At 39.8% G+C, this 27,359-nt stretch overlaps 1 protein-coding gene across 1 annotated transcript in view; it reads left to right on the forward strand.

The window, feature by feature from the left end:
* The window catches only part of LOC120224205 (diacylglycerol kinase iota-like), a 79,057-nt gene that overhangs the window by 24,784 nt on the left and 26,914 nt on the right, over nucleotides 1-27,359 (forward strand). Inside the window, exon 3 of the mRNA XM_039222424.1 lies at nucleotides 3,422-3,447. Within this exon, the coding sequence (XP_039078355.1) occupies nucleotides 3,422-3,447 (26 nt within the window). The remainder of the gene's footprint in view (nucleotides 1-3,421; nucleotides 3,448-27,359) is intronic.

Genomic DNA, 27,359 nt, shown 5'->3' on the forward strand with positions numbered 1-27,359 from the left:
ATCATCGAGGTTTGAATCATCATAAATAGAAGATTGAAAGTAGGAGGGAGCTTTTAAAGTCCAGGACTTGGGTTTTTGTTGTTATTATTTTACTTTGCTGAATTTGAAAGAAATGTAAATAAAAATATAAAAAAGAAACTTCACACAACAAATAAAACTAAGCAAAATCAAGGGTAGATATTCTGTGGACCGTAATAAAAGACTAGTACTAAGGAAAGAGGTGAGGAAGACCCTTAAATCCTGGAGTTATTTGAATGCTGGTCATAGTTTGCATTATGAGCCCAGATGCTATCTCCTGGATAAAGTATATATGGAGGAGAAATGAACAGTCTGGAACAGAACACAAGTCTTGCAGGTGCACTGGGAAGAATACACAGTGAGCTTGCCTGCATTCCTCAGTTGTCAGGTTGAGGAAGATTATCTATTCCTGGGCTTCAACCTCTCTATTTTAAAAATAAGTACTTATATTGCTGATTTCATGAATTTTCCTCTCTCCTGAGTGAAGTTCTGTAAAACTTTTTATGCCCATTTCCAGCAATAATGGACGATGTGCATGTCTCAGTAGTATAATTTAGTGACTCGTTAAGAGCGAAAGGTGAAATACTGAGTGAGGATTGAAATACTCCATATGTCTTAAAATTCCACAAATCCAGGCGTGTGGGAGACATTCAGCACAGAAAACTCAACATGACTAATCCTTAGAAAACACTCTGAAATTGATAGTTCTTCCCCACTGCCTGGACGTACCTCAGAATGCATCCCCTTGGGACTTGAACGAAGCCATCTGGAATTTTTCAGATTTAATATTAGTGCTTTGCCTTCACAGAAAGCCATCAAAAGCTCTGCTTTGCAAGCCTTCCACCTGAGGCATTTAGTCGTCTGTTGGCATGGATTTTTCTTTGTTCCTATAGCTCTGTGAGAAATTAATTGCAACAGTCCAAGATGTGTTTTTGCTTAATTCCCGTCACAAAACACCAGGGCTGAAGATGTTACCTTGCTGCTGACTCTTTTTGATGCCCAAGGTATCTTAAGAAATTATCTTATTTCAAATATATGCTTCTCAGTAGACTCACCTTCCAGTCCCATTCATCTCTATTCAACACTCTCTCCCCGCCGTGTTTTTTCCCAATCGTTAGATTAGGAAATCTAATCGCAGATTGTGGGTCTCTGCTGCTGGGTGCATTGGATGTCTTTTGGCCCTGAGAGTGCTCACGTTATCCCCATTCTGGAGCTTGGAGCTTATCTCCTCCATAGGCCCTTCCCTCATGGCTGGCCTAGCAGTTGGCAAACCTGTCTGGCAGGTAATTTGAAGGTGACGTGATGACTTTTTTGAGGAGCTCCAGAATGTGTCTGTGTCGAAACACCAGAGTGGTGGTGCTGACATTAATTCAGTTCAACAAATTTCAGGCAGGGGCCCATTCTGTACTAAGTGAGACATGGCCCTATTTTTCTGTTTGCTCACAACTCCGTGGGGAGGACTAGTGTGTGGATGGTATAAAATACGGCACTTCCAAGGAGAGCATAGATTGGCTTCACTTGGACAGGCCAGCTGACTCTGCAGGGGGTGGAAGGGGGGGGCTAGCCTGTAGCCTCCCTGTGCCCATGACCCAGATGTCAGGTTTGCCCCTCCTGGAATCTGGGGACCCTCTGTTGTTTTCACATGCAGAGGCTTACTTGACAAGGCATGTAAAGTTGAAAAGAATTGACACTTTACTAAAAGAAATTCAAGGCTTTCCCTTCGTTACTGCTGTGTCTTTATACTTTACCGATCACTCACATAATAGACGAAAAGATTACCAATTAGTAGATAAAATAAAACATTATCAAGCTTCCCAAAGTAGCTAAAATCTTCCTTCAACCTCTGCACACGCCTACCAAATCATTCTTGCCCCAACATTCATTATCATGTCTTATAAATACCAGTTATATTAAAAACTCTTGTGCTACATGTACCCCAATGTTCATAGCAGCACTCTCCACAATAGCTAAAACATGGAAAGAGCCTAAGTGTCCATCAACAGAAGAATGGATCAAGAAGATGTGGTTTATCTATACCATGGAATACTACATGGCAATGAGAAACAATGAAATCTGGCCATGTGTAGCAACGTGGATGGACCTTGAGGGTGTTATGCTGAGCGAAATAAGTCAGGCAGAGAAGGACAAATACCATATGTTTGCACGTATAGGAGGATTAGGAGGAACTTGACGGAGGAACAAGGGGGAGAAGAAGGGCGGAAATGGTGGGGGAAAGGGAGAGAGGCAAACCATGAGAGACTCTTGAATGCTGACAAAAACTGAGGACTGATGGATGTGGGGGGGAGGGGGGGATGGGCATGAAGGAGGGCACTTTGGGGATGAGCACTGAGTGTTATGTAGAAACTAATTTGACAATAAACTATTTGTAAAAAAAAAAAAAAAAAAAAAAAAAAACTCTTGTGCTAGCCTTTGGTCACGTCCCTGCTTTGGACTCCAGCAGGCTGGTCGTTTAGAAGAGAGGACGCTTCCCAGCTTGTTTCTTGCATTTCCCTTCAAAATTCTGTGTGTACGGAATTGCATATCTCACTTTATCCCAAGGAAAGCATGATCTGGTGGAGTCAAGACTGTGTCTTTCAAGTGTGAGGGGAATTCATCTTCAGGGTTGTGTCTGTACTGTTCAGAGTAACTCAATGAGTAGTCAGCTGAGGCAGAAAGAAAGGTCTTTATTGTGAAGTGTTTGATAAGATGCTTCATTGGGACCTTCCTAACAATTGCGGCTGAGCTTCAAATGGTATGAAAAAGTCATAAGAGCCATTGATTTATAAAAGTTCTGTGAACCCCAGTGGTTGCTGTCTTGCCTCAAACTGGTTCTTACAGGTTTAGAACTATGAGTCCAGCACCCAGAGGGTCTATGTCATGCTCACTCGAACATTCAGTTCCACAAAGAATGGAAACAAAGCCCAATAATGATAAGGGCACATACCATTTATTTTACTTCTGTCTCATTTTTTACCATCCAAGCAGATTTCTTTTTGCTTACACTCCATCTGGTGCTTATTTTCATCCCTGGCATTTTCTCTGGAAGCCTGGCCTTGGGCATTTGGTGATATCACAGGATTCCATCCATTACCACATTTCTCTGACTTTTCTACTTGTGTGTGTTAAATGCAGACTTAACTAAGTTTGTTGCAGTCCTATAACACCATGCAGTGGACTGAAATTATATAAACCCCAATCACCCAACCAATCCAGGTAAGCTTTGAGAGTTATTGATTAGAATGAACTATGCAACCAACAGATTAATTATATTGTCTACTCTATTGACTTTCTATTTAACTGAATTTGGGGGTCTATTTCTAGGAGATTATTCTTGATGGTTATTGTATTTGTAATTATAAGTGTCATTTACAAAACATTTATCATGCTTATTATCTCATTTTAGGTCACCAGTCTCTTCAGAGGATCACGGTAAGAATCTGTCTTATTTATACTAATTCAGGATTAAAAGTTGAGCTCCATTCTTGCGTTTCACTGTCAGAGGCAAGAATTATTTAAGAAAGTGTTTCTAAGATGTTGGCCTTGTATATTTTTTGTGTGTGAAATATCAAGCACTTTTAAAAACTCCATGCATTCTGGCTAAATGTGGTATCTTATATCTTCAAATCTATATGTGACCATTTTGGTTGACAAATATTACAAAGCATAATTTATCTGCCTGATTTCGGCCCCATCCCTGGATACTTTTTGTGATGAGGGGCTAGCCATGTAACATCTCTGAATCACAGATTTATATCTTTAAAATGAGAGTTTGTAGTAGATATTTCCAAAAGTCCCTTCAAGATTGAACGTTGGAATTTGCTAGTGGTGTTATGAGTCTGAAATGAACCTAACTTGTAGTGGTATGAATTATTAACCAGCTGAGGTGAGTTATTTGCATTTGTGACACTATTATTTCATTCAAAAGATAAAACATATAGTATTGCCACATTTAACTTTTGGAGTTGTTCATGTATTCATTCAGTCATTCAAAAATGTTCACTGAGTGTCTACAATGGATCCATCATACTACATAATCATGTTATACAAATATGTTATTGGGGGCTATGTACAGAGACAACGTGGTATGTGACAGAATTTTCCCCATCAAGGAACTTTACAAGTCTTGTGGTGAAGGGGGTGGTGGAATGACACATACCTCCTGCAACATAAAGTGAAATGTGATTAATCTTATAAAAGAGAAATACAACAGTACTCTGAGCACTACTGGCATTCCCCCTCATGCCATCCCCAATTTAGCTATGGGCACCATTATTCCCTCAGCCAGCTAAGTAAAGCACATGAAAGCACTGCAAACTTCCCTCTTCATCCCCTCATTCTGTTTGGCCACTAAATTGTATTACCTCTGGTTGTTTTTTATATTTCTTTTATTTATTTTTATTTTTATTTTTTACAAATAGTTTATTGTCAAGTTGATTTCCATATAACTATATTTCTTTTATCTCTGTTCTCTTTTCCATCCCCATGGCTGTAGCTTGGGGCCTCTCCATGTCTTCTTGGACTTTTAAAATTGTCTTCTGATATCCATGCCCTAGTTTCCTATCCTTCAGTTCACTGTATATTGAGATAGCACCACACTGACCATTCTAGAGCAAAAATCTACTCCCACTGTTTATGGGAGAAAGTCCTATCAGTAGACGAATCATTGTATTCAGCTTTCCAAGATTGTATCTTCACGTGGAATAGGAAAACTAAATGATGAAATCTTTGTCTACCTCTACTGCTTATTGCTTCTTTTGGCCTCTTTTCCCCTTTCTCCTACCCATGCAGTATTATATCTAATTTCTAGACCTCACCATGTTTTCATGTTTCTCTGCTTTTATCAGTGCTATTTTTGTGACAGGAAGCTCCTCCACTGTTTTGCGAGTTACACAGTTTATCCTTACCATGTGATACCTTGCTAATCATCTCATCTTCTGCGAGAGCTTTGTGACCTACTTATCATTTGCAATAAATAGTTTTCTTCTAGAATCTGACACATAAATTTGATGCTTGATTTACCTGTCTCCCCTGCTAGGCTGTGAGTTCTTTGATACAGATCCCAGCAAATAGTCAAGGTTCAACGGATGTTCGTTAAATGAATGAATTAGAACAAAGAGAGGGAGTTTTAGGCAAGTCTGTTCTGCCATATCATAAGATCTCTCATAATACTGAAATGAGGACGTATCACATTCTCCGAAGATCACAGAGCAAATCATGTTCAGACCTATTAAGTAAGAATTAGGAAATCAGTCACCACATGATGACCTATTATGGTATGCTATTTTGCTCATTGGTGTTGGTACCACCAGATTTTTTATTACATGGTTACAGGTCCTTGGGCTTCCAGTTCCAATGACTCAAAGCTGTGTTTTGGTTTTTATTTTGAACTATGGTTCCCTTAAGTGGCTTTTGCTTATTTTGGCCTTCCAGTCTATTAGAACTTATCCCCTATTCCAAAAAAAAGGGGCGTGGGGGGATTTCTGAATTGCAAGTCTTTAGTATGCAAGGAATTCTTAAGGGGCTATGAGCTATCAGTGAGCCTTTGGCAGTGACCTTGAAAGTCCTTGGAAAATTACTACTACCAGAAAGACTTGCTCAGTATGAATAGTACTTCAGAACTGATCATTTTAAGAACTAGTATAACTAGCTCTTAACTAGTATTAAGTACTTAACTAACATTAATAGAACTAGTATTAGTTAAAGAAATATTATCCAAGTGAGAGGGCTTTTTATTTTCATGACTTCAAAAAAATTATTACAAGACCATGCCTCTTAGTTTGATTCTGCAACTTCCAAAAATTTCTGCAAATATGTAATTTGAAATTACAGTGCTGCCTTATGTAATATTATTAATTCTCCATCATCTTCTAGCTCATGTAACCTTGGAAACATATTTTTGTCCTTTTCTACTAGCACTTAAAATATGTTTTCTCATGTTTATGCATTTTTAAGTGTTCATATTTTCTGTGGTTAGAATTAAGCTTCCTGAATATTCTGTCATCAAGCTTACATTTGGACACGATGATGACATTGCAATATGTGTGCTTTTAAGAATGGTAAGAAGTGACACTTTTGCTTTTTCAAACTTAATGATAGAAAAACTGAGGCTTATTGGGCAAATGGATTGTGAAATTGAAATATAAAGCCCCAGGCCTCTTGACTTTCTATTTTATTAGCTTACTGCCGGTGACCTTACTTTTCTCTTCACTCTTAGTAACTGGTTGCTCTGGCTGTCTTCAAAACAGACTTTGTTCTTGAGAAAATCTAATTTTCTGATCCAGTATCCCTGGCATTCTCAATTCCCACAGATTACCTTTCATAGAAAATAAGCTTGAATATCATGGCCTTTCATTTAGCCTCTATTAGCTTCCACTTCCTTATCTGTGAGGTGGAGCAAGTCAGGTTGACCCTGTCTACCTCATGGAATTATGAGTTCAAGGGGGAGATCATCTGTGAAATCACTTTCCAATTTGTTAAAAACACCCCAAACACAACGATATTATTATCCAGGCAGTAAATGAGGAGGTGTGGGTTTATTACTGATATTTACTCAGCATTGCATACTGCCTTTGATAAGTGAAAAGAGGGGCGCCTGAGTGGCTCAGTGTGCTAAGCGTCCAACTGTTGGTTTTGGCTCAGGTCGTGACCTCACAGTTTGTCAGTCAAGCCGTGCATCAGGCTCTGCACAGTGCAGAGCCGGCTTGGGATTCTCTCTCTCTCAAAAATAAATAAGCTCTCTTTCTCTCAAAAATAAATGAACTTTAAAAATAGAGAAGTTAAAAGATGTACTGGGAGTAGAAGAGGAGCCGAAATCTGTTTCCTTCAACATTATCATTAAATATTAAATTTACATTGGAAACCTTTTTATATGGGGATGGGGAAGAGGTAAATGGTTTATACAAAATGTAGCTTATCGTGACAAGGTAAAGACACAGTTCATGATGAGATGCGGAGTCACATAGAAAACTGATCATACAAGGCATAAATGAATGTAAAGTGTTACTATTTGTATAGTATGGAATCAGAGTCATTAAGAATAAAGGCTAAAATTTACTGAGCACTTTTAGTACAGAGGCACGCTGCTAAAATGCTTCAACTCTACGACTTCATTTCATCCCAAGTAGATGTGTTATCCTCACTTTTTTAGTGGGGGAAACAGGCTCACAGTGCCTAACTAACTTGCTTAAGATCACACGGCTAGTAAACAGTAGAGTTAATTTTCAAACCCACTTCCAACATCCAACTCTTGATCATTTATGTCCCCCGTCTCTGGAAAACAAAAGAAAGGATTGTCAGCATTAACGGTAAATTGATAGAATTATGGAGGAAAAGAAAAAAACTCCCTCTAACAAGAGTTTATTTACTACTGTGTAAGTCATCTCTTTTTAATGACAAAACAAAACAGAACAAAAATAACAACCTGTCTCCCCTGCTGGGAATGATTTGTCCCTGTAGAAAAAGTAAATACCGATGTCACATTCTCTCATAATTAGTTAACTGAGTGAAACCGAAGCTTCGGGGAAACTTGCCACACTAAATCCCAGTGGAAACATTACAGTTTAATGTTACAGCTGCAGGCTGGAGTCCTCCCCTTTTCAGGAGATAAGCTTGGCAGTGATAGATCGCCCTGTCCTCAGAGTTCCCTTTGCATTTAGTGCCTATCACCTCATCGTTTAAATTGCTCCAGGAGCCACCTCCTGTGGCTTTCTGCTTTGCCTGAGCCCTCGGATTCTGTCCCGTCATCTCAGCCTGCTTATTGTATGGGCCTCTTAGAATGCCTCCCTCCTGACACTGCCGACGCCAGTGCACCGGCAGAGTCATCTTCCAACTAGTGACTGTTCACTTAAACATACAGAACAGTAGGGGAGCTTGGGTGGCTCAGTCGGTTGAGTGTCCGACTTTGAATCAGGACATGATCTCACCATCCGTGGGTTCAAGCCTTGCGTTGGGCTCTGTACTGACAGCTCAGAGCCTGGAGCCTGCTTCGGATTCTGTGTCTCCATCTCTCTCAGCCCGTCCCTGCCCCCCCCCCCAAATAAACAAACAACAACAACAACAAAAATGCAGGACAGTAACTGACTCTTTTATTTATTTATGTGTTTATCTCTAAGTTTATATGTTTATTTTAAGAGAGAGAAACAGCATGAGAGTGGGAGATGGAGAGAGAGAGAATCCCAAGTAGGCTCCATACTGCCAGCTGAGAAGCCCGATGTGGGGTTCGAACCCACAGACAGTGAGTGCAACTGACTCTTTAGCAAGGAAGTACCAGCAACCTGTTTGATTCCCCTGGAATGTCTCAAGCAGGCATCTCCATACTGTCTTACCTCCTAGACCTGTTGGCAATAATGGCTCTTACAGTGTATGGCAGCATGTTTTTGTTTCAACAGTAACACAGTGGACAAGGATGGAAGTAATGGGTATTTGGAAGTAAAAATTTAACAACCACAATCACTACTGGAAGGGCCCAAGGATGCGCCCACCGTCAGGCTTGGAGGCAGTTTTACTTTGCAATGGGTTGTGCAAAAAAAAAAAAAAAAAAAAAAAAAACACCGCCTTGTGGGGTGGCCTAAAGCTCTTTAATATATCAGTAGCTGTCTCTTAGCTCAAATATCATAGATTCATTTTTTTTCCTTTAATATAAACATGTGTATGTACAGTTTTACTGACCTGGACAATATTCATAAAAATGAACAAAATTTATCAGCTCAATTTAAATGATAACCAAAAGGAACTACTGCCTGGCCCCAGCCTAAGAAATAAAACATTTGTAGTAATCTAGAACCTTCATGTTTGAAGGTTGAACCTTCATGTTTGAACTTTTCTCTTTACATTTTCTTCCCTTTCCTGCAGATGTAACTCCATTCTGCTTCTTTGTTAAGAATTTCCTTGGGACGCCTGGGTGGCTTAGTCGGTTAAGCGTCCGACTTTTGCTTAGGTCATGATCTCGCGGTTCGTGGGTTCGAGCCCCGCGTTGGGCTCTGTGCTGACTGCCAGCTCAGAGCCTGGAGCCTGTTTCGGTCTGTGACTCCTTCTCTCTCTGACCCCCCCTGCTCACGCTGTCTCTCTCTCTCTCTCTCTCTCCTAGAAATAAATAAAACATTAAAAAAAATAAGAATTTCCTTGTTTCTTTTGGTCATTTTACTACATACATGCATATTCCACATATGAATATGTGTGTGTGTATATATATGTATTCCAGGTTTATGTGTGTCTGTGTACATAGATATGCTTATTTTGAAGTATTATAAATTGAATCCTATTGTAAACTCTTCTGTGATTTGCTTCTTTTGTTCAGAATGTTTTTGGGATGCGTCCTTACTGAGTGCCATATTCATTTTATTAATTTTTCGTGTTGTATAGCATTCTATTTTATGAATATATGACAGTTTATATATCCAGATTCTGATGAATGTTTATGTAGACTCCAGGGGTTTTGTTTTGTTTTTTTTTTGTTTTTTGCCATTCCAAGCAATATCATTACAAACATTCTTTTTCATAACTCCTCTCACTTCCATATGTGAGAAGTTTTCTGGGGTTTAAACCTGGGGATAGTGTAGTTAGGCGGTAGGTTATATACCTACTTAAGTTATCACATAATGACAAGTTGTTTTCCGAAGTAATTATTCTAATTACTCTCCCAGTTACACTTGAGAAGGGTTCCCATTGGTTCACATCCTTGCCAACACTTGATAGTAACTAATGAGAAATATTTTGCCAATTTGGTGGGAGTATCAAATGGTTCTTGGGTTTTAATTTATGTTAAATGATTACACATCATATTAAACATTTTTCACATATTTATAAGCCATTTATATTTACTTTTCTTATAAATGTCACTGTATTTGTTTTGTCCGTGTTCCCCCCCCCACCTCCCCCCCCCAGGCTTTTTCTTAATGGTTCATAAACATCTCTGTGACTTCTAGGTAAAGGTTTTTTATCGACTATGCATATCACAAATTTATTCCAATTTGTGGTTTATCTTTCTAAACTTCTTTGAGGAATTAGATATTCTTTAATGCAATCAAATTGTTAATATTTTCTCTCCGGTTTATACCTTTGGTATGTTTTTAAAGAAATCCTTTCATAGCACAATCCTAAGGATATTCTTCCTTTATCTCCTGCCATTTGGGTAGTGTTAACCTTCATTTGTCTTCATTATCTTGGAAATGATTTTGTGGCTTAATGGGAGGTAAAGGTCCAGTTTCACTTTGATTTATATAACCAATCATTATCATTGATTTCCTTCTCTAACTTGCAGAGCCTGTTCTGTCTCCCCATATATGTAGGTTTCTAAATTCTCTTCTCTGTTTTATTGATCCATATATCTATTCCTGTATAGTGCACATTGTCTTAATTGCTCTAATTTTGGTATAAATCTTGCTGTCTGGGAGAGCACATACTCTAAAATTTGTTCTTCTTCAGTGTCTAAATTGTACTTGGCTCTTTGCTCTTTCCTATAAGTTTTAGAATTATCTTATCAAGTTTTGTGTTGGAATTTTCATGGAAATTAAATGAATTTATAAATCACTCTGAAGGGAATTGATGTCACGACAATGAGCCTTTCTATTACAAACTATATCTCTTTACATTTAATTTTTTAAGTCTAATTGTCCTTTTGAAATGACTGTCAGTAGAATTTCATAATTTTCTTCATGAAGGGTTTGGCCATCTCAGTTCACTATATTCCCAGGTAATTTAGTTTTTTAAAAATTATATTTTATATTTTAAAAATCATATTTTCTACATGATCACTGTTGGTATAGTAAAATGAAATTGGCTTAGAGTCTTTTTTTTTTTAAGTGTTATTTTTGAGAAACAAAGCATGAGCACAAAAGGGATGGAGCGAGAGGAAGACAGAGAATCTGAAGCAGGCTCCAGGCTGTAAGCTGTCAGCACAGAGCCTGACACAGGGCTCGAACTTATGAACTCTGAGATCGTGACCTGAGCCAAAGTCAGATGCTTAACTGATTGAGCTACCCAGGTGCCCTAGAGTCTCATTTCAAGATTCTTGTTTCAAAATCTTGAATCAGGGGGTACCTGGGTGGCTCAGTTGGTTGAGCATCTGAATCTTGATTTCAGCCCAGGTTATGATCCCAATGTCATCAGACTGAGCTCCCACTGAGTGTGGAGCCTGCTTAAGATTGTCTCTCTGCCTCTGTCTCTCTCTCTCTCCCTCCCTCCCTCTCCCCCACTGCCTCTATTCCCCTCTTCTCCCTCATTCTCCCTCTATCACCTTCTGCCTCTCTCCCCAGTTTGAGAGTTCTCTCTCTCTTTCTCTCAAAATAAATAGGTAGGTAGGTAGGTAGGTAGGTAGGTAGATAAAACAAAATCTTTTTTTTTATTAAAAAATTTTTTAACATTCATTTTTGAGAGACAGAGCATGAGCTGGGTACGGGCAGAGAGAGAGGGAGACACAGAATCTGAAGCAGGCTCCAAGCTCAGCACAAAGCTGGACGTGGGGCTTGAACCCATGAACCACGAGATTATGACTTGAGCTGAAGTCAGATGCTTAACCGACAAAGCCACCCAGACGCCCCCCAAAAAATCTTGAATCAAGATTCCTACTAAGCATTTAAAAACACAAACTTTACTTGAAGGGTCATTTGTGAGGAAGGAATTCTGCAGAGGCATCTCCCATAATGAGAATTTTGTTTCATTCTTTCCAATGATTATGCTTTGTTACATGTTTTTCTGGTCCTTTCTGTGCTGATTAGAACCTTCCCCACACTACTGAACAGAAGTAGAGATAGCGTTGTCAGTTTGTTCCTGATCACAAAGTGGATGCCTTCCACAAGTCAGCAATCAGTGTGAAATTCACTGACGGGAACAGCACCGTGGTAGTTGCAGACAGACTCTTAAGGATTTTCCCTTTCATCCAAATGTGTTAAATTCAACAGGTATTAGAGTTTTACTGAATACTTTTTCTTCATCTTCTGAGATAATCATTTTTCTTCTTTGGTGTTACAGTGTACTTCATTCCCTGGAAGAAACCAATGTTAGATGCATGGGATAAATTCAGATTTAGTTATGTTTATCTTCTTTACATATTCTTAGGTTCAGTTTGCTCATATTCTACTTAGCAGTTTTTGCATCCATGTCCATCTACATGGTTGGTCTCTCATTTGCCTTCCTGCTGTACAGAGCATGTGTGATGTTCCTAGCTTTATAAAAGGAGTTAGAAAGTGTTTCCTTGTTTTCTAATCTCTGGAAGACTTAATATAACATTTGACTTCTCAATCTCCGGAGTATCTTAGAAGATCCCATCAGTAAAACTATCTGGAGTTGGCATTTCTCTGGTAGGAAAAATTTAAATCACAGATTCATATTATTTGTTTATAGGGCTAGTCAGATTATCTATTTCTTCTCGAATCAGTGTTAGTAGCTGTTTTTTTTTTTTTGAAATTCATCTATTAATGAATACCTATTAATGAATTCATTTTTTGGCATGAATTTTTTTATATTTTGTTATCCGTGTACTTTCTGTGAGATCTAAGGTTCCATCTGTCCTTTTTTCAATATTTTTAATTTTTTATATTTTTAATGTTGTTTATGCCTCCTTCTCTCTTTTGTGTCTCTTCCCCCATCCCCCACAAAGCCTTGGAACTTTCTTTATTTTATTGTGTTTTTTTCCCCAAGAAACTGTCTTTTAGGTTCATTGGTCCTCTGTATTATATATTTGTTTTCTGTTTCAAGGGTTTCTTATCTTTAGAATTTTCTTTATTCTAATCATTTGGATTATTTTTATTATTTTCTACTATTTTGTAACATAGACAATTTAAGTATAGATGTTGCCTAATGCTTTCTCTTCTCGTTATCTCTCCTGGAATCTGTTTAGATGCGCTGTAGACCTTTCCATACTACCCTACATGCGTCCCACTCCCTTTTATATATGACTTCTTGTTTCTCTGGAGTGCATCCCAGATCATTTCCTCAAAATGATTTTCTAACTTTTTACTAATTTTTATTTTTGTGTTTTAGGTTATTTTTTAAGCCACTCATTACCTTGGACCTTTTTGTGTGAGAATTATTTAAGTCCTGTCGAGTCGAGAGGTTTACCAGGCACCAAAGAAAACTACCAAAGATTAGTTTTAATTAAATTCTCCTTTGGAATGTGTGTGTGTGTGTGTGTGTGCGCGCACACACACACACACACACACTGGTTTTTCTTGTTTAAGATACGTGGGGAACACAGAGTTATTAATTCAAAGCGCATAGTTTTCAGTTGATGGCAATAAATTCACGAAAGAGTTTGTTTTTGTTTCTAAACCCACACAACATCAAGTTTTCTTGTTAAATCCTTTATAGGCTTTGTTTATTATTCATTCTCTCCTGATTTAGCTCTTCAGGGTCAGAAATTTATGTGTGTGGGAGGGGAGCTGTCTCTTTGGGCAGTTTCCAGCCTTTATCTCCTGTCTTCTGCCTCACACAGCCTTCAAAGAGTGGCTCAAAATCCTCAGAGTTGGCAGAAACCTTTAGAAAATCAGGTAGTCTGGGCACCTGTTCACCAGCTGGGGTCATGAATTCACTTTGTTTAATGGATTTATAGATTCCTAATTGTCTTTCTTAACAGTAGGAAGTGTGTGTGTATGATGAGTTTTTAAAGGTTATTTTTGTTGTAAAATAAAACATAATGTATAGCTTAGCACATCATTATCATGGTAACACCCTCATACCCATCACCCAAGCCAAAAAATGGAATTTCTTCCCTGGGTCTCCATCCTACTTGCATCTGTCCAGGCCTCTAAAAGACCACTATCTTGATTTCTATTGTATTTTTTTTCTCATATCTATAAAATCTTATCAATCACCCTATTTATCAAGCACACTGTAGATACTATAGTTTAATCTTGCCCCATTAAAAAAATACATAGTGTGTCTTTTATGTCCCTTTTAAGCACATATTCTCCATCTATCCGTTTGTTTTACTTAGAATTTATTTGTGAAATGCACAGGCCATTTGAACTACAGGCTTTCACACAGGCTGGATTTTGTTGAGGGCGCACCACTGCAAGGAGGCTCGGTCAAATTCAAATCTGCTCTCTTTGGCAAGTCTGTTGGTTATCATGAGTTTGTTTTTTTGGAGGGAGGGGGCAAATGATATCTCAATTTCACTGTTTTGTTGATACCCAATACCTAGATTGGATTAGTAATTGGGGTTATAAAATAGTGCTGTTCTAATTCTAGCAGTGGAGTTTTTCCAATTCCATCATTTTATTTTTTTATTTAAAAAAATTCTTTTAATGTTTATTTGTTTTTGAGAGAGTGAGACAGAGAAACAAAGACAGAGTGTTAGTAGGGAAGGAGCAGAGAGAGAGGGGAACCTAGAATCTGAAGCAGGTTCCAAGCTCTAATCTGTCAGCACAGAGCCTGACGCTGGGCTCAAACTCATGAATCATGAGATCATGACCTGAGCTGAAGTCAAATACTTAACCAACTGAGCCACCCAGGTGCCCTGAATTCCATCGTCTTATTAAGAGATATGTCATCTCCTCTCCTGTTTGATTATTCAGTGAAACAGTGCCATATAGGAAAACAGAATAAATGTTCAGATCTGTCCTTTTATTCATCTGGTTATCAAGATAATTTATTCCTTATCACTGTAAAAAATCAGCAATTTCCAAAAATTCTTTTTTAAATTTTTATTTGTTTTTGAAAGAGAGAGATACCATATGAGCAGGTGAGGGGCAGAGAGAGAGAGAGAGAGAGAGGGAGACACAGAATCTGAAGCAGGCTCCAGGCTCTGAGCTGTCAGCACAGAGCCCGACGTGGGTGGGGCTCGATCTCACAAACCCTGAGATTATGACCTGAGCTGAAGTCAGAACCTTAACCCATGGAGTCACTCAGGCACCTCAATGGTTCATCTTCTATTTTACTCCTACACAATTAGGATTACTGAAAAAAGTTAACACATATTTCCTTGCATTTTTATTGATACGGTGGTGTTAAGATCATACAGCCACTGCATACTGTAACTTCTCCCTTTAATATTCATTTTTGACTTAGTTGCAAAAGTAACTAATTAATGTTCATCATGAATCATTATGTTGAAGCCTCTCTACTTATTTTAATTGCCTGAACCACATTTTTCTGCTATATCCCTTAGGAAAAATCTCCTGAAAAACAGTATTTTTTAGAGTTGTTTCATGTAATAGCTTGTCTGGGCCTTTTACCTTTAAAAATTGGTTGTGCTTCATATCAACTCATTGTGTCACATGTTCTTTCCTTGATATTTTAATTTTTCCATTTCTCCTGGCATAAAGCATTGCTCTTAAAGTCTAATGACGATATTCTCTTTATTATCTAATACTGTCAGTATTTTTCTTTAATGTGTTGTACCTTTATGAAAATACACCTTGGTGTAGATCATTTTGGGACAGTAATGTGTTCAGATACATGATACATTTAAACGTGTGGTTCATTTTTTTAAATTTCCGAACAGTATTCTTTTTTTTTAACATTTTATTTTCTTTAGGTTTATTTTGAGAGAGAGTGTATGAGCACAAGTTGGGGAGGGGCAGAGAGAGAGGGGGAGAGAGAGAGAATCCCAGACAGGCTCTGAGCTGTCAGCATGGAGCCCAATGTGAGGCTCGAACTCATGAACCATGAGATCATAACCTGAGCTGAAACCAAGATCCTGACGCTAATTCACTGAGCCACCCAGGTGCCTCAGAACAGTGTTATTAAATTAAGTGTTTATATTTGTTCTGTTCTCTTGTTTGGTTTTTTTCTTCAGGAACTCATTTTACATGTTTGATCTTCACCTGTCTTTAACATTTGCCCCTTATGCTTACATTCCTTTTACTCCTTTCCTTACTTTTTAAGTTTTTTTATTTGTATCTTCTACTTTTCTTAAAGCTTTATTGGTTGAATTTATGCGTTCTTGGGATTCTTTTAGTTTGTTTTGATTGGAAAATGATTTTTTTCATTTATTTCTAGTTCTTCGTTATCCCCTCATTTCTGAATTATTGTAATTCCGACTCATGTTATTCTTAATATTGTGTGTCGCTTTACTAATGCCTTTATGCTTATTTGAGTAGGAGGGTGTTTTTTGGTACACTTTCACTGCCTATAGGAATGTTATTCTCTTCTCTATTTTTTTCTTAAAAGAATTTCATATAAGATTTTACGTTGTTCTTTGCTATTTTTATAAGAAATTCACTTTTTCTGCATTTTAGAAAGGAAAATGAGTTCAGTTAGCTATTCTCACTTCAGAGGGCCCGTTGCCCTGTCGGGTTTGTGCCCTGCTGAAAATGTGGAAGCTTGCTTTCTCAGACTTCCGGGCTTCCATCCATGTCCTTCTTTTTATCCAGACCTCTTCCTTTACTCCTGTTAGCACTACTCAGCTCAGTGTGTCTTCTCCTCAGAAACCCATCCTCAGATTGGGTCCTGTCTTGAAAGGGTGTCCTGGGTGGTTAGCATTAAGAGTTCATAGGAGCTACAACACTCTAGGTATTTCAGTTTTTACTGGGGGCTCTTGCACTAATTTGCCAAGGGAATGGGAAAACCTTGTGAGGCTCTTCTCATACTGGCAGCCCGTGCTTTTCGTGACTGCCTGTTGGCTCTTGGCATTCCCGCCCTTGGGTGCCCCAGCTGCCCACTGCTTCCCTGTACCTCTTCCCTCCTGTGTGGACAGTGCTAGACCATCAGTGGCCATCTCCTCAGCCGTTTGTAATCTCCACGTTTATTAGGACACCTTGTTACCTCGTTTTACATATTGACCGTGTGTTTTGGTTATCGAGTTTCTCCTTCTTCTCAGGTATGTATAAAGGAGGGCACTTGTGATGAGCACTGGGCTTTGAATGTAAGTGACGAATCACTAAATTCCACACCTAAAACCAATATTACACTGGAATTTAAATAAAAACTTGAGGGGAAAAAATGAAAACAAAAAAACAAAACAACAAGAAAGAAGTATTTTAAAAGTATGCTGCAACTATTACCACCATCTTCCCATATTTCCAGATTTTTAAAAATACATTATTTTAGCTTAAATAGTTAGGGAAAGTTAGTGTTTGTGATTCCCCTTATATCAAAAAGAGAACCCTTTATTCATCCTTATTCAAATAAAAGTTAAACATCTGGAAAGTTCTATGTATTTTTACATTTCTGCTATCTCCTAAAGCTGAAACATTAACATAAGAATAATTGATTTTTGAGAAACTAAGGATGGAGGGATTGATGGTTTGGGTCCTTGTATTTTAGCAAAATAATTTCAACTAGTCCTGTGGAATTATTTGGAATAATATATTCTTATATGTACTTAAAACCTTAAAAAGGGCAGTGTTTATTAAAACTTCATCAGTGCCAGGCATTGTCCTACTATGTGTTCTGTTGAGGCTTAGAGAAGTTAAGTAGTTTCTTTAAGGTCACATCATGCTATTATATGCTGAATCAACTACTCCAGATGTTTTACATATATTTAATTTACAAAACAATCCTAGTAATAGTACTACTTCTCCCATAGTACAGGTGAGGAAATTAAGGCACAAACCTTTTAGCTGACTTGTCCAAGGTCCCATGCACAGCTAGTAAGGGTTAGAAGTTGGATTTACATTTAGGAAATCGAGATCCAGACCCCATTCTTAGCCATTCCTCCATACAGTCTCTCAGTAGCATTGCTAATGGTTGAACTCATGTTCATGTAGGAAATCTTGATTCTTTTGGTTAAATGGAGATTTCCTAATTATTGGGTTTAATCATTAAAAATGAGGTATATATATATATATTTCTTTTTTTTTAAATAGTTTATTGTCAAATTAGTTTCCACATAACACTCAGTGCTCATCCCCAAAGTGCCCTCCTCCATGCCCATCCCCCCTCCCCCCACATCCATCAGTCCTCAGTTTTTGTCAGCATTCAAGAGTCTCTCATGGTTTGCCTCTCTCCTTTTCCCCCACCATTTCCGCCCTTCTTCTCCCCCTTGTTCCTCCGTCAAGTTCCTCCTAATCCTCCTATACGTGCAAACATATGATATTTGTCCTTCTCTGCCTGACTTATTTCGCTCAGCATAACACCCTCAAGGTCCATCCATGTTGCTACACATGGCCAGATTTCATTGTTTCTCATTGCCATGTAGTATTCCATGGTATAGATAAACCACATCTTCTTGATCCATTCGTCCGTTGATGGACACTTAGGCTCTTTCCATGTTTTAGCTATTGTGGAGAGTGCTGCTATGAACATTGGGGTACATGTGCTCCTATGCCTCAGCATTTCTGTATCCCTTGGGTAAATTCCTAGCAGTGCTATTGCTGGGTCATAGGGGAGTTCTATTGTTAGTTTCCTGAGGAACCTCCACACTGTATTCCAGAGGGGCTGTACCAGTTTACATTCCCACCAACAGTGTAGGAGGGTGCCCGTTTCTCCACATCCTCGCCAGCATCTAGAGTTCTCTGATTTGCTCATTTTAGCCACTCTGACTGGTGTGAGGTGGTATCTCAGTGTGGTTTTGATTTGTATTTCCCTGATGAGGAGGGATGCTGAGCATCGTTTCATGTGTCTGTTGGCCATCTGGATGTCCTCTTTGGAGACGTGTCTGTTCATGTCTTCTGCCCATTTCTTCACTGGGTTGTTTGTTTTTCGGGCGTGTAGTTTGGTGAGTTCCTTATAGATTCTGGATATTAACCCTTTATCTGATATGTCATTTGCAACTATCTTTTCCCATTCCGTTGGTTGCCTATTAATTTTCTGGGTTGTTTCCTTGGCTGTGCAGAAGCTTTTAATCTTGATGAGGTCCCAACCGTTTATTTTTGCTCTTGATTCCCTTGCTTTTGGGGATGTGTCAAGTAAGAAGTTGCTGCGGTGGAGGTCAAGGAGGTTGTTTCCTGCTTTCTCCTCTAGGGTGTTGATAGTGTCCTGTCTCACGTTCAAGTCCTTTATCCATTTTGAATTGATTTTTGTGCATGGTGTGAGAAAATGATCTAGTTTCATTCTTATGCATGTTGCTGTCCAATTCTCCCAACACCATCTGTTAAAAAGGCTGTCTTTTTTCCATTGGATATTCTTTCCTGCTTTGTCAAAGATCAGTTGGCTGTATACTTTTGGGTCCACTTCTGAGTTCTCGATTCTGTTCCATTGGTCTATGTGTCTGTTTTTGTGCCAATACCATACTGTCTTGAGGATGACAGCTTTGTAGTAGAGGCTGAAGTCTGGGATGGTGATACCTCCCGTTTTGGTTTTATTTTTCAGTATTACTTTGGCTTATATATATATTTTTCATATCAGTGATCAGTACCCTCGACATAGATCAATTCAAAGATGTGTTCTTGACCCACTTCTCCTATCCTCGTACTTTCATCATCAAGGAAACAGGGATCTAACTTCCTGTCAGTAGCATCCAATTTTTTAAAAAAGGTAGATTTTTTGGTAAGTGGCTATTTCCTTAAGTAAATATCACAACAGGTAGAAAGTAAGACGGCCAGAATGGTAGAGTAGATTAAGAAAGTTAGATGTTTTTCCCTTTTATTTTCTATAAACTGTTAATTAGTTAAATGTGATGAGTGAATTTGGCTGACGATACAGATGGAAACCTCACAGATCTTTAATTGCCTCACTGGGAAGAGTTTTCAACATTGGCCATCACAGTATGCCACTTTGAATGACTTTGGAATAGCTAATGCAAAGTTGCTAGAGTGTTCTTTCTTGCCCCATATTCTGTTTCTGACTATGGAATCCCCCATTGGCTTTTTAATTAGGTTCAAACATTTTAGTGTTCACTTTTGAGGCCCTTTCTTGGCCTGGTTTACTCCCCAGCTTGTGGGCCCCTCTCCGGGTGCATCTCCTTTGTATTCACTGAGCCATATGGTCTGTATCACCTCCTACCACATCTCTGGCAGACCACCTCCATTGTCTTTCATTCAAGTCCCTCCGTGGTGCTCATTAATTCTCGCATGTTGGAACCATATATCTAAGGACAAACAATGATGAATTTTCCTGACAACCCAAATGCCCACGATTTCTCCTTCCCTATTCACTTACAGTTTTTTTGAGTGTATTCCAGATTTTTTCCCCATGGGTGGTGTTGCCCTTCTTATTGGACTATGAACCCAGTGAATAGAGATGTTGCCCCATTCTATGCTGTTCCCTGGCACAGAATTGATTTTCTCTATACAAGTCTCACTGTTACATTCGCTGCAGTATGTGGTGTTGGCAAACAGAAACTTTTAGTACACATCTTTGAATCCCATTGTAGCCTCATTAACATTGTTCCTGTTAGTTCTGGAAGATAGGTTAGTCCTGGTCCTTTTCCAAAGAAATTCAGTTGGTAATGTGCTGAAAAAATGGCCTTTTATGGTGGTCTCACTGGGTGCTCCCTAAGGACTGTGTGAAAGGAAAGGAATAAAAATGACAACATGCTTTTCTTTGGCTAGCCTTCTTTCACATTTCATAGGAAAACAGACCATCACTGCTGATTAAAAAACAAAATAAAACAGAACAAGCAAACAAAACAAAACAAAAACCCCTGGGCTTTCCAAAATCAGGTTATATCACTTTCTATGTGTCGTGACCTTGCTCTTCTCTCCACCCGCTTTGTTAAATCTCACTATTGATTGTAACCATATCATCCTTTGATCCTTCTGGTTTTTTTGGAATGCTTTGTTGGGGATCATTATCTAATTATCTTTTGAAGCCTTATTATAGCCGAGTGTATGTTGAGAGGAAGGGTGCTCTTTACTGAGATTCACTTACAGCTTGGCTTGACGTTCTCTGGCCTCAGGGAATCTTTTAAGTATTTAAAACATTGCCAGATAAGAAAGTAACAAGAGGGGCATCTGTGTGGCTCGGCCAATTAAACACCTGACTCTTGATATCGGCTCAGGTCATGATCTCACGGTTCATGAGTTCAAGCCCCGTATCAGGCTCTGTGCTGACAGCATAGAAGAAGAGCTTGCTTGGGATTCTCTCTCTCTGTCTGCCCCTCACCCCTCCCCCAAAATGAATGAATGAATGAATGAATGAATGAATAAGAAAGTAACAAGAAAGGAGTGTTAGGAAGGGAGAAGGCTGCCCTGGTTTGCTGGGAAGTAGAGGGGTCAGAAGAGGTCATCAGAGAAGGTTATGTGTCACGGCTCCTCTGGCAGCAGATGAAGCCATCACAGATTTCGTTCCTGCACATCAGTCACATACCCTACAGGTATGTGTGCAAACGGGAATGGAAAGTGCCTTTCTTGGTCTTCATGTCATCACCTATGAGAGCAGAAATGAAAAATCAAATTGTGCTAACTTTTTAAAGTTTACTGTGTTGATTTATGCTTTTTACTGTGTGAAATGATAGGATCTGAGCTATACTAACACCCATGCCTCCAAGGGGCCAGGCAGGTACACTGAAAGTTACTGTAGTTCTTATTTGAAAATCATTGTTACTCCATTTGCCTGTCATCTACTTGACTAGAAACCCCAATATCCAATGAACGTTTGTTCCCCGGTGAGCTTCAGCCAATGCTTATTTTTCCTTTTGATGACTTCTTCCTGCAAATAACTGGGTGGGTGCTGGTGACCGGTTTCCCTTAATGATGGTCTTGGCCATCTCTTCTCATGATTACCGGTTGCAAAATACTAGAATCCACTGTCACTATTTCAGTGGGTTCCTGGAAGGTCAGCCCTGGATATTTCACAGTATGTTCCATACTGGAATGTTCCAGTTGGAAGCATTTTTTTTTCTGTGTGAATTTCTGTTTGTCCAGGCTGTCTCCTATAGCTCCTTAGGCCTGTGCTGTCCTGCATAGAGCTGTGGAAATGACCACCAGTCTAGCTTGTTTTCAAGATAATGTAATCAACTCAGTGCTGCCTTATTTCACCAGCCTTCTGTATCAGTCCTCATTTTCTGGGTTGGGTGCCCTGCATGTCAGGGTACGACTTTCCTTCTTCCATCAACATAACTGCACATGGTGCCTCTCAGTGGTTCATTACTACCCACTTCCTTCCCTTACCACTGCAACTTTCCCTTTTGTAGCCTCCCTCATCAGAGCCGGAGAAGCTAAAACTACATTCCTTGTGTCTGACCAGGGAGACGATGGGAAGAGAGGACCTTGTTTTACCACCTAATGACTGAAGGAGGCAGTGTAGTGCCCGATCCTACAAATCAGTCTTTCCCATGCTAGGTTTCCATCCAGGCGTTGCTGCCTATTAGCCATGTGGCCTCCAGCAAATGGCTTAACCTCACGAAGCCACAGTTTTTCATCCCTAAAAAGGAGTGATGACAGTAACAGTACCTGTCTAGTGCATATTGAGCACTAAATTAGAGAATAAGTTTAGCTCTATGACTAGCACAGAGTTTGCTTGCACATGTTCACAAAAGAAAGGGACAGAGCAGGAGAGTAGATGTGCGGAGGAGAGCAAGAGAAGTGATTAGTGTCAAACAACCAAACTGGGAATATCTTTTTCTGTAAATCGACCTGCAAAGTCATACTTGCATGGACTTGAGATATTATCCAAGCCTCTCGTTTTCTAAATTTATTTTTTAAATGTTTTTTATTTATTCCTGAGATAGAGAGAGAGACAGTGTGAGCAGGGGAGGGTCAGAGAGAGAGGGAGACACAGAATCTGAAACAAGCTCCAACCCTGAGCTGGCTCTCAGCACAGAGCCCGAAGCGGGGCTTGAACCCACAAACCGTGAGATCATGACCTGAGCCGAAGTTGGATGCTTAACAAACTGAGCCACCCAGGCGCCCCAAGCCTCTTGTTTTCTAAATTTGCTGGAACTGAACATGTCCTTCAGGTCACAGCCTAGTTGGCAGAGAGTGACTTGTATTGCTCGTCCACTTGAGCATGGGCAAGGACAGGAGGCTTGTCCCAGAGTGGGGAGAACCGGCCTGGCCCTGGCTCCACTCTCCACTGGGTGGGGAACCTGGGCTAGATCATTTCTGTTAGGCTTCAGTCTCCTCGTAGAGCAGGCTGAGCGGGCCGTTATCTAAGGCTTCTTCTGTTCTTTAGACTCAGGCCGCTGAGCCAGGGAAGAATACTGGACAGTGAGCTCACACGAGGAAAACCCCAACCTGTCACCTTTGGTTTGGGAAGGGTATTGGAGACACCTATGTCCTGCTTTCCATGAGGCTTGCATAAAGATTCCTGCAGCTGAGTGCCCGGCTGTTAACATTCCTGCTTGTGCCGACCACCAGCACTGCTATTTCCACACCTCACCAGGTACCTGCCCCCTGAAAAGAAAGAAAATCAGCTCTGCAAGTGCAGAAATGCTGTAGGCAGCTTTCACACTGGTAGCCTTCTTTAACAAGGTAACCAGATACAGTACTACTTCATTATGCAGCTTCCAGCCTTGCTCCTGACAAAGCAGTGCCCCAGTGCTTACTGAGAAAGGGATTTGTAATCAGCCAAAACCCACTCGGTTTTGCTCGGTGTCATGACATTTCCATGCCCTCTTGCACCCTACTCAGTAAAGGCAATGTTTCAGCTGTTGCCAAAAAGCTAGAGGTGCTGTTTTATAAGACCACAAAAAAGTCATTGAAACCATACTCTCTGTGTAGCTGTTTGTTGTGTGCCCCTGACCATGTGCCTCTCTGGGCCCCGTAGCTTCCCTAAGGAACTCTGTGGGCTCCTTCTCCTTCTCAGAGAGCATGGCTCACCCAGAGATGTTCCTTGGGCATCTGATTTCACAGCGATCTTTCTAGTTAACCTCCTTTCATATTTGAGGAAGAGAGTGATAGTCTTGGCCAAAGTTGTATTCTGAAAATGGAGTTGGTGAGGGATTTTCAGTAACATTAAAAAGAAAACATTTTTGGATTCACATTACTCTCTGCATCTTGGAAGCCGTTTTCCTGGGATGCCCTTTTCGTTCCCTTCCTGACTCCTTTCCCCCTACCCCCATTTCAGACATCCCACTTTATCAAGTGAAGCGACCTACTGTTTGTTTCCGCCCCGCCTCTACACCGGCTGGTCTCTTCCCTAGAAAACTCCCCACCTATATTTTCTGCCAATGCAGATCTTCCCTTTTGGACAATTTCTTATAAACTCGCTAGGAAATCGTTCCATACACCACTCGTTCTCTAGTGGTCAGGGACGACGCGTGGATGTGTAAGCACACATGGGTTACTTTATAGATTCTCTTTCCTTCCTTAAGAATATGTGAGTTCCTAAGAAGAATGAAGGTTTTGTTTTTATTTCTCTTCACAGCAACTAGATAGTAAAATCTGCGCTTGAGTAAATATCCTTGAAGATTTCCTCATATACTGAAACCCTATTCTATTTTGTATCTTCCAGGCAAGCTTCAGCACTAACCATTTTCTTTAGAATTCTCGCTTCTAAGCTGTGATACTACACTAGACAACTTAACACAATGTCGAGGTGAAAGTTAAAACTCATTTTTTAGTCCCCTGAAATAAAATGCTTAATTTTTCTATGCTTTCAGTTAATATCTCTCCTATGCCAATATGGGGAAGGTTCAAAATCAGCATTTTATTATAATTGAGTCAAAAGTACAAATCGTCTATATTTATACCTACAAGTGACAGCAAGCTCTACAAATGGTCTTTTAAAAAAATTGTACACTTTTGCTTTATGTGCATTTTGTTGATATATGTCCCTGAAAGTGACCTTTGCTGGGTTAACTCCACCCTGGTTTTACTTGTGTGTCAGTGAGGAGGGTTTTGGTGAAACCTGCCCTTCTCAGTTCAAAAGGCCTTCGTCACACAGAGTGGTCATTGTGCTGCAAAGCGTTGATAAGGTACTTACTGAGTGTCCCGATGACCGGATGACCCATAAACCCATCATCTTTATGAGCTCTAGAACACACTCATTTGTACTTGGATCCTGGCCTTAAACACCATTTCCCATACGCAGTCTTGATGTTTGGTTAAAACCAGTAACCATCCATCACGTTCAGGCCATGTCAGATCTGCTTGCGGCTGTTGCTGAGTGAAATATGAAGGCAACTTTTCAACCCAGGTTCTTTTTAGAGACTCTGAAGGACACAGCTAAAATACAGCAGATGAACTCAAGGAGACCTATCACAGGAGGAAGGGGGCCCCACGTTGAGAGGCAGGATGGAGCCAAGACTCTGATGTTATCTCTGAGGTCCTCAGTGAAGGTCATTACAAGCCAAGTCCAGTGGCATCGCTCCTTCTGCTTAGCACCTTCCACCTCTGAGGCAAACAAGGCCCTTATTTATTAGTTCTTCCATTTCTCTCGGTCTATTTGGATTATAGCTTTATCATCCAGATGCTGGGGAAGCAAAAGTAAAGTTCATCATTCTAAGTCAAATTCTCTGGACATTCTAGAGATGGAGGACTTTTGGAGAATACTAAAACAGTTCTAATGTACTAAGAATTTCAATGTGTATTACTTTATTCAAATGTTAAGAAGGAGAAACAGTGTTATTGTGTACTATGAGTATTTGAGGTTCATGAATTTAGTAAGGTGTAACAAGAGTAAAACTGTTTATATATGTATGAAAAACCTTCTCTGTTGGTGGAAGCTTAATATTCTGTAATATGACTACTAAAAAGGAATTTCTCTTTTTCTAGTTTTAAGGGAATAGTTGGATATTACTTTAGAAGGCGGTACTGTATGTTTTCTAAATGCTTATTTATTTTTGAGAGAGAGAGAGAACATGAATGGGAAGGGGCAGAGACAGAGAGGGAGAGAGAATCCTAAGCAGACCCTGTGCCGGCAGCACAGAGCCTGACGTGGGGCTCCATCTCATGGCCTGAGCCAAAATCAAGAGTCGGATGCTTAAGCCAATGAGCTACCCTGGCACGCTGGTACTCTGTTTCTTAATATTACATCCGAAGATGGTAATGTTAATATATTATCACTAGAGAAAACATTAATTTTGAGTTGCAAAGGTTCTCAGAAAGATAATTTCAGGAATCTCTCCCATCCTCCCCGCAACTGTTGGCACATAACATACAATGGTGTGGAAGATTGAGGAAGACCTATGGGCTTATCTTCTCTAACTCAGGGCTCAAAGCAAATTAACCCATGAAATTTCTCTTAACACTGATGTAAGGTTTACCGCTGATGTTCTAGGAAATAATTATTGCTTAGGACAGGGCTCTGATTTGATCCATAATATAAATATTTATGGTTTATTGGGGTACTTACAATGTTGTTTCACTGCATCTAATAAACAAACACTAGATAACTAAAAGAGATTAGATTAGATTAGGTGCCTACAAAGACATGAAAATATTTTCAACTCCAAAACCAACTGCCAGGTGTAGCAGGGGCCAGTAGAGTGGGCTTCCCTTCATTCCTAACAATGTTTTCCTTGATTCAGAGTTCGAAAAAGATTGAATGATAGGTGGCTCAATCACCAGACCGCAAGTATCAACCAAGTATTTTGTAAGCCTTCATATATTTCTCATGCTGTAGTTTCTATTGAAAGATGGAATATAAATAAAATAAAACGGAGCAAAGTTAAAACACAGTTCCTGTTCTTGTGCCTTAAGTGCAAAGATGGGGCTTTCACACGTGAAACAACCAGGGAACAATTTCGCAACCGCAGGTAAACAAATGGGGTGTTTGGGAGAGACATCTGGTCCCCACATTGTTTATAGCTAATTCCAGGGGGGGGAATCAGAGAAATGGAACCAACCGCTTCTAAAGGGAGCATGTCCTGGTCCTCTGGCAGCAAGGTGGAAGTTTTCTGCCAGGAGGGGAACACTGGATAGGGGGCTGTTTGTTTTTTTTCCAAACAGGAAACTCCTTCCTTGCCAATAGTAGCTTCAAAAGGATTGCTGTAGCAGATGGAAAGAACCCATATTCATTCATGCATTCAATTAGCAGGGACTAATTCAATTTGAGGATTAACTCTGTCATTAGAGAGAAACAAAACCTATTTATGTCTCCCATCTATGGTTATACACTCTGAGCGCCATTGGCACAGGTGGTGGTTGAATATTAGACCACTGTAGCCTTTCTTGGCCTTCAGATGCTGCAGATGGATGCATCCCAATGATGCAGAGATAGCTGAAGTGTGTGTGCTCTGAGCCCGCCACCCCATATCTCAGCAGTGGAGGAGAAGCTGGTAGATTGGGTGTAAGGGATATGGACTAGAGTTTGATGAGGATTGCTTGCTTGGCTGGAGGAGAAAGAGGAGGAAGAACAGTGTTTTTTTTCCTACATCTGATTATTAAAGAAAAGTGCAGGGTAAAGCTTACCTTAGATGGAATCCTTAATTTAACTCAGCCAACATCTGTTGTCTGCATCACCCTCTGTTTGCCTTTCTCCCTCCTGCTCCAAAAAGCTGATACTTCAGATAAGGACATGTCAGCCTTTTGCATGACGTCGTATGCAGTGATATCATATGCAAAATACGCTCCCATAGGTGACCCCAGTGACAAAAGCTGTTGTTCACGGCCATTTCCCAATGCTAACTAAAAGTCAAC

This window comes from Hyaena hyaena, unplaced genomic scaffold (assembly GCF_003009895.1).
Source record: "Hyaena hyaena isolate Hyena2069 unplaced genomic scaffold, ASM300989v1 scaffold_1126, whole genome shotgun sequence".
NCBI classification, from domain to species: domain Eukaryota; kingdom Metazoa; phylum Chordata; class Mammalia; order Carnivora; family Hyaenidae; genus Hyaena; species Hyaena hyaena.